The 12,454-nt window shown below is 39.2% G+C and overlaps 1 protein-coding gene across 1 annotated transcript in view; it reads left to right on the top strand.

Annotated features, from left to right (window-relative positions):
• The window catches only part of AOPEP (aminopeptidase O (putative)), a 202,357-nt gene that overhangs the window by 18,152 nt on the left and 171,751 nt on the right, over positions 1 to 12,454 (top strand). The window contains 2 exon segments of the mRNA XM_035893902.1: positions 3,010 to 3,176; positions 11,225 to 11,381. Of these exon segments, the coding sequence (XP_035749795.1) occupies positions 3,010 to 3,176; positions 11,225 to 11,381 (324 nt within the window).

Below are 12,454 nucleotides of genomic sequence, written 5' to 3'. Positions count from 1 at the left end.
CACTACTTCATAAGTCCAATCAAGGGTTTATTTAAAGTGAAGGAGCAAAAGCAGCGCTGGGCGGCCGGGGAGTCGCAGCTCCACCTAGGCGCGCCAGGTCACATCCTTTTGGCCTTTATTTATACAGAGCTAGTTTACATATTTATCATGTTTCACAACTATTACATTAATATTCATCACCCCTTGTTCGTCTCGTATTTAAATTTTCTTCAAGCAGGTGTTCCTCCTCTTGAGCGTGCGCAATGGTGGTCGTTAGGGGTTGTTTTGAAGGAAGGCCGCGGGTCCCTCTTTATCATCTTGAGTAACCTTGCCTGTGGTAGACCACAGGAGGTGGGTCCCTCTTTATCATCTTGAGTAACCTTGGCTGCAGCAGGCCACAGGACTGGGCTACGTGGCACATTCACGCCGGACCACAGGGCTGGTTTTAACCGATATTATATCCTTTTTCTAGTATATACATTCCTAGCATATGCAGCCCTGTTCCTCTGCTCCCTCATTCTGATTCAGCAAATTTACCTCAGTTACTTAACACACTAGTCTAATGTGAAAGCTATTGGACTGGGAGGCTTGAAACAAAGCCTGTAAGTGCAGGTTGAACACTAGCACTCAGCAAACCTGTTCACTGTGTCTCATTTCCCCATCTGCAAAATGGTATTGACATTATTTGTAAAACACTTTATGGTCTGCAGATAAAAAGTGCTCTCTGAGAGTGAGATAACATTAATGGTGTCAGTAGTGTCTGTTCCATGTTATGTTTGTACTGTATTTGACACAGCATTGCAACATTCTGCTTAAGTGCTGTTCTGCCAGCCTGTTTTCTCAGTCATTGTGGCATTTCCCTCTAGAATTTCTTCACCATATGAAAATCCCCTATATTGCTCTTAAGACTGGGTTGTACCAATGGCAACCAGCAAAACAGCCTTCACAAATGCGTGGTAAATCTTTGGTAAAATGTATCAGCAGTCATTAACCCCACCTTTCCTCTCATTCCTGTAAACTCTACTAGGTTCTCTTTTTATAATCGTGTATTTTGATAAGTTTATATTAAAGTTTTCATGAATGAGGAACCATCCTTTCTTCACTGTCCCCTCCCAGCACACAAATGTGTTTTAGGATAAATACCAGTCCAGTATTTCCTGGCTAGCATAAGGAGGAAGCAGAACCTCTTAGGAGGTGAGAAAGCAAGCTCTTCATTTTTCTTGCGAACTCACTGCCATGCACCGTTTATTTTTCTGGGAGAAAACCCAATTATTTTATGTATATCAGAGTTTATTACAGATTAAGTTTTAGGAGATTAATTCCACAGAAATTAAAGCTAATTAAAGTTTTATACAGATTAGTGGTCTTTTACATTTAGCTGTGCATTGTGTTTTACTGGGTAAAAGATAACCAGTCAACTTTCTTGCCACTGCAGTTATCTGTTGAGCTTCACTGGATATCTATGTCCTATTCTGTTCACTATGATACATGGCAGGAGAATCCAGATTATTTTCTTTTTTTTGGTCTGCATTAACAATAGGATTACTTAAACTGCAGTTTCCCTCCCTGTTTTACTGAAAGATCAGCTGGCCTGCGTTAGTTAGGCCACAGTAACTTGGATGTGCCATGAACAGCTCTGGATCCAGTAGCACACATAACATTGTTGACAAGAGGGCAAAAATATCTTCAGAATATTTTTTATTTGTGGCCATCAGTATCTGCAAGTTCTTTCCCTCCGTGTAGTTTAGAGTTGGCTTTAGGGAAGGAACAACTTGAATGGAGGAGCTGTTTGGAGGGGAGTAAACAAGATGCTCAGATCTTAGCTGTTGCAAAATAGGTTTTGCCCTAACAACTGGTCTCCTATTTTCCAAGATGTTTTGATGATTAATAAACTCCAGTTATGAAAGATACTGATCAGAATATTTTTAGCCTCAGGCTTTCACAAAACAATGTGTTATGCTCCCAGAATATTGGCTTTAAAGATCATAGTTTTTTAAAAACTCAGTGCAGTGAAGTGATGCTTTCAAGATTTTCTTTCTTTAGCTGGAAAAACCTACTGAATGTGTGTGTTTTATATCATTTATGTTTGAAAACTTAGCTTTTTTAAGCTAAAGTGTGGTCTTACGGAAGTACTAGGAATTAAGATAAAACTGAAAAATGCAACAAAAGAAGTAAAACAAGAATTACATCTGTGCACCAGCATTAGCAAGGTAGAAGGAGTTAATGAAAGGTCTTGTTACCTTCCCAGCTGTGGCTAAGCTGCTAATAAGAAACTGGCTGGCATAAAGTACTGCAGCTGAAATTGGAAAGAGGCAGTAGATGAAGAAGCTGCCCAAGAGAGTGTTAGAGAAACTGTAAGAAGAACAATACTACAAGGAAGATTGCTATGTGAAAAGCAAGAAGGAGGCTAAAGCTGATAGGGAAGAATTGCTTTCTCCTTATATGCCTTGTGGTTGAAATTCTGAAAGGCAGGTGAGCTAGCATGCATTACCTTTCTGCAAGAAGACATGTAAAAGCATTGAGATTTATTGAGGCTTGGACTAAGGAAGGCTCAAGGCTAGACCTACTGCTCTGAGTTTGGATGCGCCTCCACGTTGTATGGAGAGATGGGATTAATGATAATGAAAGCACTACTGTGATGACAACAGGGAGGTGTCACAGGTGTTGGTGAAGCCCTGCAATGGCATTTTTGGAAGATATTCAGAAGCCTTCTTTGGCCTTATGGGTTCAGCTGAGAACTATTGTATATAAGGCTGGAAGGCTCATGTAGAAGCAGGAGAGGGGGAAGAAGGGAGTTACTCTTTTCTGGTTTATGTAAAACTTATTGTGGTAATCTTGCTTTTCTTCATCCTGTATTCAATGACTTACATCGTATTTTGATTGGTTCATGTCACACAGGCTTGAAACCTACATAGCTGAGGTTAAAAAAAAACCAAAATGAGCTTCAGTACAACAGTAGGTTTGATTTTTGACAGAAAACTTTATTCAGTCTTTCTTATTGTAACTCCAATCTCTTTTCCTTCCATTTAGGCCATGTGTTTATACGATGGGATCACCAATAAACAACAGAGCTCTTTTCCCGTGCCAAGAACCACCTGTTGCCTTGTCAACATGGCAAGCCTCAGTCCGAACAGCTGCAGGCTTTATTGTGTTAATGAGTGGTGAAAACTCAGCAGAACCAGTCCAGCTTCAAGAAGGTGAAATATATTTTCTGTAGCAAATTATTTTAAATAATTTTATAATTAGAACTTCGAGCTTAGTAAATATATGATTCTTGAAAGAATGAAGTTCCTAGCCTTAAGAGCACTTACATGTCTGCCTGTAATCTCCATATCATTCTATGGGAAAGTTACCTGCTCGAGGCCTCAGGATAACTTAGTGAGAATTTAAGGCATCTACATTTCACTTCTACTTCTACTTACTTTTTTCTGTGTTTTTATTCCTTTTACTTTTTCCAAACCTAGGCTTCACTTGACATAAATCAGCTTTGTTTTAATCACTCTGCAGCTGAACATTTCATAGATGAAGTACGTTATCAGACTATTGACAGCTTTGGTAGATTATTAACTTGCAGTTTTTGTTCTCCCGTCCAAGTGTAGCTCAGCATGCCAATGATCAGAAGCGGTCATTGTGTCGTATCTGTTTCCTGAAATATATGGAATAGATGAAGAATATCAGGTCAGTGCCCTGAATATCTGGTCTTTGGGGTTTTTTTGGCATCGGTAAATAATGCCTTGTGCAACAGTAAGCAAGCAAGCGTTTTTCTTCTGCCTTGGTTATACTTTATTCTCTGAACCTCTGTCTGCACAGAGAAGGAAGTTTTTAGGGCAGTTCTATACATAATAATACAAATTGTGTCATGCTTCCATTAGTTTTGAGACAATATGTCAAACAGGGTCAGTATTTTCCAGTGTAAGTAGTTCTGATGAAAAGTAGCATATAGGAAAAGGTCAGAATTAGGTGTTTCTGGAAAAAAGAAATTTTCTGTTCCCCTTTAAAGAGGCAAGTTTATTCTTGAGGGGAAAAAAAAAAAGAATAAAAGTCTCCTTGATGTGAGAACCATCAGTTAATCCATTTATATGGAATTGTCTGGTTATTTTTGGCCATATGTGAAGCCTGTTTCAAGCCTTGTCTCTGCTGTTGAAATATGGAAAACTGCCATGATGAGCTGCTTAGCTCACTTGAACAATAATACTTTCCTGCCTTGGCATCAAGAAAGCAAGAGTGCTCTTGACTTCAGACTAGGAGAACAGCACTGCCATCATTGTTTAATTAGTTTAATCCACACTTACACCTTGCTAATAAGTTGTTGCCTGTCCCTCAGTAGTGGCTATGTGGTCTGAAACATTAAGAGGGAGAATATTATGTGAATTATGTGAATGTTTAGAAATAGAAACTTAGTAAAAAATGTCATGCAGTATAAATTGCATAGGTCCGTTAAAACTGATTCTCTCAAACCAATTAGCTAGTTGAAAAGGCTGTATTGTGAAAGAATTATTTCCTCATTAACACTGTTTTGTCATTCTAGTTTAAAAAAGCTTTTAAAGATTTATACTTGAATAAAGAAAAAAACCAGATTTTAGGAAAACCATTTTTAAAATGTGGTTGATGTTGAGAATCATATTAGGGTACTATATTGTTAATGTTAGCACTTAGGGACTTAGTCACCCAAAGTCACCAAGGTCACCCTGTGGAGAACAGAAGGGGCTTTTGTTTAAATCCTTATAGCTGTTGCAATGGGTCAGTTTATGTTGGTAAGCCATGTGTCAGCTTATAGCTTTGTTTGTTTTGTGTTTGGTTTTTTTTTTTTAAATTTTCCAAAGGCTTACCCAGTGTATTTCCTTTCCTAAAAACTCTGTGAAAAAGCAAGAAATACTCTAAAAAGTCTTTAATGGAAAGGCCAGTAGGCAGAAAATGACTCATTTTAGTTTCACTGTGCTAATGAAGTGCTGAGTGAAAAGTGTGAAGGGAACTGGGAAGAACCAAGTGCAGCATTAAAACTGGCTCCTTCAGGAGCCATGTGACAATGGCAGTTTTGTGCTGAACTCTGCTGAACTGAAGAGAGGCAGCAGGAGCACCTACTGGAAGTTGCAGGAGCACCTACTGCACTTCTGTTCTTACAGTTTTCCTTCCACCTCTCAAGATGGAATTCCCAAGAGGGTTCTGCTTATGGATCTATGCTGCACATGCAATTATTTATGCTAATTTTGATGTCATGGTGCAAGGGTTGCTGGGTTTCTTGAAAGGTAGTAGGCATTGTGCTCCAGTAGCTCTCAAAGACTCAATCATGTATGAGACCCTCACTATCTTGGTGCTTATATACACTTCGAAGTGATAAATCAGTGTTATAGAGCTGTTTGGAATTGTAAAAATTTACAAAACAGATACAGAGGAAAGAAGGGAAAGGAACAATATTGTGAGGAATGTTTTAAAAACCAAACAGACCAAAACTCAAGTGCTAATTTGAAGCCTTGAATAACTTCTTAATGAATTTAGGAATATAAATTAATTAGTAGGACTTTTAAGAGTTAAAAAGTTCAAAATGGCCTGTAAACAACCTGTCCCACATAGATCTTGTTGTTGAGCAATTATGCAGGGCATATGAACTCTATCCAACTTAAAATTTCATCTTTACATTTATAAAACACACCTAAAAGCCTTTCAGGGTGGCCTCAATTAAAATAACTTTTCTTTGCCAAATTATTTACATACAATATGCTATTGCTGTGCTGCTTATTTATAAAATAATACATAACTGGCAGAACATGAAAATGTATTTTTAAAAATGCAGTTTCTCAGAATAAGTATTTTGGCAAGCAGTATGAATGAATTTGTTTTGAATAGAATTACAAGTTAGCTGAGTATTTCTTCTTTTAAAAGTCATATTTATAACAAGTGTGCAGGCAGACAATAGAAGAATAGCAAGCAAGGATGAGTCCTTCATGCTTTTAAAGAGATCTGTTTTCTGCTTCACAGACCTACATCTTTAGATGCATGGATGCTGTGATCCAGTGCATAGCTACGCTAGGTGTACTCACGTGCACAGATTCCTCATTTGCCATTTGTATTTGCAGGTTTTGGTAATAGTGTACTTCTTCCTGTACGTGCCATTTTTGCATTCTTCCTCCTACAAAACTATGGCTCATCCTGTCATTTGAAATAAAGCAAGGCCACATTTGTTTGAAAATATTGATGTCACACAAGTGCAAATGGTAACTATCAAGTATGACCTAAAAGTGCTTAAAAATACCATGCATTCTTTATGGAGTACTTAGAGAAGAAAAAATTGATCAGAAAAATGCAATTGACAGTGCCATTTGGGAGAAAGCTTTACAGGGAGCACTACCTATGTCTGTGTAACCATTTTAACCATTTTAATTATTTTTCAACGCTTGTCAGTTCTACTTTCCTTCAGCATATTACTGTAACACAAGGTGCAAATATATTTAGTCACAAACACCGTTACATTTGTTTTGGTTCACTTTCAAGAAGTAGATATTCAACCATTAAGCGTGGAATCAACTGGCTTGCTTTTTGTGCAGTTACTCTACCATTATGTAGTCCTTGATTGTGTTGTGCCGTCTCTGATTCCAATGAGAAGGCGTATTCTGTTGTTGAGAGGAAATAGAGAAGCTACTGCTCTGTAGCTAGCAACAACAACAGTTGCTCCTCTCACTTTTCACAAGGCAAAACAAAAGAGTCCAGTACTTGCGTTGATTGATCTCCAACGTATATCAGGAACTACAGCATGAGAGTTGACAGCTCATCACATGCTGCTCATCCCTCTGAGCCAGAGCTGACCTAATGCTCTGGCATGAATGTGAGAGTGCTCTGTGGGAAATTCTGGGTTTCAGATGAGATCAAAGATCTGTACAAGCTGCAAAGAGTTTCAGAAAGCTGGAGGGTTCTAAATCCTGGTGCTCCAGCCAAATAGTAGTTTTGGCATAACTGCTTACTTAGTTCTAGTTTTATGTATTAGTGCTAGCTCTTAACTTTGTATATCAAATGCTGTGTGGGGCGCTCTCTTTTTCCCTAGAGGTAACTGAGTTTTGTGGTTTTTAGTAAATCATGGACATCATCTCTATTTTGTGCTGGTTATATTTGTGTTAGTACAAACTATTTGAGGGAAAATATACTAATAAGTAAAAATGCTTTTAATATTTGCATCTGGCATCAACAGATGCTGACTCACAGGTGTTTCTTTAGTTATAATGGACTCCACAGGACTCAAACAGTTTTAATGATTTCAAAGATAGCTAAATTCATTAAAAATTCTAGGAAGTAATTGCATCATTCATCGTTATTATTTCAAGCAGAAGAAATAAATGGCCTTTGTTATTTTGTACAATTATAAATAGATTATAATTTCCTACCCGTGTTAGTAGTCCTAAATTTTGCATGGGATGTTTTCCAGTTATACCTCATAGAAGTGATTGTTGTTGCATCGTTTATGCAGTTACGACATGATAGATTTGGTTTTCAGAACTGAAAAAACCCAAAAATTTTGAAAATTATTTTCAAAATTACCTGTGGAGAAAACATTCTGAAAGTAGTATAATTGCGTAAAATAATTATGTGTTGGAATCAAGTTGCTTTTAAATTAAGTCTGGTTGTAAGGAGAGGGTATAAGCATTACAAATAAAAGGACTGGGGTGCTCTTCCTCTATTTTTCCCACGGACTAAATCCTAGCCTAGTGTCTTGGTCTTCCCAAGGTGTCATTGCTTAGTCTGAAAATTTGTGGTACCAAATGCTGGTTTTGTGGTACAAAATGCTGTCTTCGGTAAAGAAAGCCATCTCCCTGTTTCAGCTGCACTGTTTTCTCTTAACCTAGAGGTGGTGCTGTCTCCAAGGTGGCCACTGGAAAGGAGAGGGGAGCCAGGGGAAGGAGAGAGAAGGAAAAAGGAGGGAATGCCTGTCGTGGTTTAATCCGGCTGGCAACTAAGCACCACGCAGCCGCTTGCTCACTCCCCCCTCCGCCTCAGTGGGATGGGGAAGAGAATCGGAGAAAAGAAAAAAAAAAAAGTAAGACCCGTGGGTTGAGATAAGAGAGAAGAATAACAATAGTGATAATAATAATGGTAAGAGAGTATACAGAATATATAAAACAAATGATGCACAGTGCAATTGCTCACCACCTGCTGACCGATGACCCAGCCCATCCCGAGCTGCGATCACTCCCCCTGAGCTGCAATCACTCTGCCTGCGACCGGCCAACCAACCCCCCCGAGCATGACATTATACGGTATGGAATAGCAATTTGGTCAGTTTGGGTCAGCTGTCCTAGCTGTGCTCCCTGCCAGTTTGTTATGCACCTGGCCGAGCAGGAGAAGCTTAAAAAGTCCTTGAGTAGTCTGAGCACTACTTGGCAACAACTGAAAACATCAGTGTGTTATCAACATTCTTCTGGTACTAAATCCAAAACACAGCACTATGCTAGCTACTATGAAGAAAATTAACTCTATCCCAGCCGAAACCAGGACAATGCCCTGAGATAGATCTGAGGTTACAGATCTGTCTGTAGGAAAACAAAACAAAGCCCACTGACCTGAAGAAAGTTAAAGGAAGTGAAGTTATGGAAGAAAAGGGCAGGCTGGGAGACAGTCTGACCAGTACTGAGAAGAGAAGAGGGAATATAAATGAGAGTTAGACTCTGTTTGAAGTAGTACATTGTGGTGCTCGCTGTAGAGAAGTGTTGCCAACATAAAGACCATTTAAGTCACCGATCAGCGAACGTACTATAGAGTGAACTCTCTTGTCATGCCCGTGCATGTGATTTCAGTTGTTCACGACAGAACAACTGCAAGATAAATACATGGTTATCCTACGCAGTTCTTGAGTATGAATGCAGAATGCATCTAAAAGCCTTGCAGGAAATGAATTGAGGTGTTGGGTGTGTAAAGACAGTATAAATCTTGGATCTTGTTCTGGGAGTATCCAGATTTTGCATGGTCTCTATAATGCCTGCAAAATATAAGGGGCTTGGAAAGAAGATGAGAATCTGTATGTTAGTTGCTTTTATTTTCTTCAGGAAATCCTAATTTGGAGAAATCTGAAAGCGTGTACCAAGAAAAACTGTCTTTGGTACCTTCGTGCTTTTGCAAGGTTTGCTTCAGCTCAGAATAGCATATGTTTGTTGCTAATTCATGTAAATTTCTGAATGCAGTACATGCTGTTCTTCTTTCTGGACTGCTAAACTGATTCCCTATTCATTTTGACATTCTGTTCAAATTACCCTTGTTTTTTAAAAAAACGCTATGGTCTTGCTTGCTCTACCCTGTCTTGCTAAACTTTTTCTCATGGCAACCCTCTCTGCTGCCTCTCCTTGCACAGCACAGGCTGACACCCTTTCCTTTTAGACAATCTCCTCACTGTTGTGAGAGCCTTCTCCTTTACACCTCCTGCCGTCTGGAACAGTTTTCTGTGACTGCATTTTGACTTTCACGCTTGTTTCAGAACTCAGTTGAAAGCACATTACTGTTTTTCCATTACGATTCCTCAAATTTTCATTTTCCTTTGCTGTTATTTAACTCTTAAGGTTTTACAATTAACATAACTGCATGGAGCATTTTGTAATTCTTTGTATGTAACAGATGCTACACAAAGTGAAGTATTGTAGCCTACCTCTGGGCCTTCTCTTGTACGCATTTAAGTCAATGGTAAAGCTGCTATTAACTGCAGCGTGTGCAGGCTTGGGCCTCTAGCACAGTTTATATCAATGAAACTCTCTGCATCAAGAGTTCAGTATTTCAAAATAATAAGTTGTTGCTGTGCTGGGTGACATCTTTCTCTCAAGGTGGCATTTGCTTGCCTTGGCTCATTTGTAGCTTTGTAAGGGACCAAAAAAAAGGGTGAGTGGGTGGGTGTAGAATTTGGCAAAGAAGTTATCCTCTTTGTTCCTAATGTGTTTGGAGCAAAATCACTCCTTCTGCTCACGTGCTGACAGGAAAATTACAGGAGTAATATATGTTCACCTCACAATACAGACAGAAGGGGTTTGATGGTAGTGGTGAATATTGCCAAAAGTGGAATGGAGTGAGGGGGAGTGTTAAGTGGTTGCTAGTGCATAGAAGAGGCAGAGGCTTTATCTGCCCCTGACAAGACTTCACAGACAGTATTGTTTGTCATACTAACAGCAGGTGGAAAATTTGTTGAGGCTAAGCAAAAGATTTCTTTGCTTGCCCTTCCTTTGGACAGCTTGGCCTTCTGTGGTCATTAAGGTAGGAAACCTGGGGATGCTTTGCTGCAGTTGTTTATTTCCTTTCCTCTATGCCTTGTGGCCTCCACTGGATTGCTTTTTTTCCCTTTTTTTTTTTCCTTTTGGTAGTGTTCCATAGCCCTGGTCAGAATACCATTGCAAAAGATAAAGTATTACTATCCTGTTAAAATAACTGAAGTTTCTATGTCTCCACAGTTGCCACAGGTACAGTTATTTTCATATGATTCAGCGGGTTGTAACTCATGCTGTGCTCTTTCCAAGAGTAGTTAACCTATTAGAATGGTGTAGTAACTGTATTTGTGACTGTAAATGAGTACTTGAATGTGACCCTTAAGCTATAACCCTTTTCAAGAGACAAACAGAAAATCTAAACAACATTTAGATTAATGTAAAGTATGCTGTCCTAAAACATTGTCCAGTTTATCCAAATATGTTCATAGATACAGTCATTCCATACTGTACGCCTTGTCTTCCAGCACTGTGTACCCACAATGACAAGACTTACCATCTTTTTATCTTCTAATAGACTCTCTTATCTTGTTTTAGCAGCTCCTGGATTCTTGTGACTAAATCATTGACTTAGGTAACATCCCATCTGATTCTAAGCTTTGACTTCTCACTGCCTGGTTGGCACATTGTGTATCTCAGATTGCCAGGTCCAGCTCACAAGCACTAGTGTTGTTTGTTAGAACTTGCCTATCAGTTTGGTACTGTCCAGAACACAAAGAAGAAGATTTTGGTGTGTGTGAGTAAGTTGCATTCATAACATCCCACTTAGGATGATTTATTTATAGATGAAGACATCAGCTGATAGAGGAAAGTTGCAGGTGCAAGTAAACCGTACTGAATCCATGGAAGTGACATACGACTGCTCTTACATGTCTCAGTGAAATTATTTTTCTTTCCTCAACAAAAATACCAGGATGTGAGGTGGGAGGTTTGGCCCAAAATCTCAAGTATGTAGAATGTCAAGTACTGAGTGTGTGTTGTGACTGATGAGTCTGTATGAATGTTCTTTTTACTTACAGGTATCTTGAGCTGGTACTACTATGTGACTATGCCAATGCCAGCATCCACCTTCACTATTGCTGTGGGCTGCTGGCAGGAAGTTAAACAGCAGTCCTTCACAGCTGCTATCCAGACAAACATTGAGTTTTCCTTGCCGTCTTCACAAGCTGATTTCAGGTTGGTGTTTAGAATATTGTTGAAAAATTGCATACATGGGTAGCATTTTAATTTACTCTGTGGAATGTGAAAATGAGTCATATTAGTACAGGAATCAAAATAGAACTTGTTTAATCTGAACAGAAAAATCTTGACAGGAAACTAATTCCAAAGGCATTATTTCATGGGTAAGGGTGTGGTTCTTTTTATGTGAAAACAAGCTGCTTAGTGAGCAACAGGGTTAATAAATCCCAGTGATGTCTGGATTTGCATCCGGCATCCTGTGTCTCTTAACGTGCTGCCCCGCAATGCCAGGTGCTCCCTTGTTTCTTACAATGCCTGGCTGCAAGATCTTTTGTGTTACTAGATGCAATCCATTCTGGATGTCTAATGACCCCTACTACAGTATTGCCTAGTCACTTGCTTTTTTCTTCCTGTCCAGTCCCATCCCAGAGTTAGAGCTGGCCTGTGCAGTGGTTTGCTTGGGGTAATGTGTTCTGATGGGGTACATGAAAGACCTGTTGCAGTGGTTCCTTAAAATAAAGTTGGACCAATGATTCTTTTCAATAAAAAGTACCCTGTTGTCTAGTACATGCAGTGGCTACTTAGCTGTCTCTCACCAAACCCATAGAAATGTAATTATTTTGGATACATCTATTCCTCCTCCAAATCTAGTCAAAGCTGCTCATTGAGTTTACAGAGTGATGGATGAACAGAACAATACTATATAGGCCTGCAAATGAGATTTGAAGCTAAAAATTAAGTCTCTGGAGAAATACCACTTGTTTCCATATATATTCACTGTAGTTAGTAGAAGTCTCAGACATGGTACTTGATTTCCTTGCATATTACTCTCAGCTTTTCAAATTCATAGTCATAGAATCATAGAACAGCCCAGGTTGGAAGGGACCTTGAAAAATTGTCTGTTCCAATCTTTAATGGGAAGGGGAGCTTACGTGAGGTTATCTAGCACCCATTGGTCCTTGTCTTCTCCATGTGGTTCCTTGTGAAGAGAGAGGCTCTGTGCCCTTTGGATATGTCCTTTAAGTACTGGAATACTGCGATGAGGTCTGCCTGAGCCTTGCCTTCTCCTC

The sequence above is a fragment of the Egretta garzetta genome, unplaced genomic scaffold (genome assembly GCF_000687185.1).
Source record: "Egretta garzetta isolate BGI_Z169 unplaced genomic scaffold, ASM68718v1 scaffold310, whole genome shotgun sequence".
Taxonomy (NCBI): Eukaryota; Metazoa; Chordata; class Aves; order Pelecaniformes; family Ardeidae; genus Egretta; species Egretta garzetta.
The sequence above is the reverse complement of the archived record's forward strand: the minus strand, read 5'-3'. Positions and strand labels throughout refer to the sequence as shown.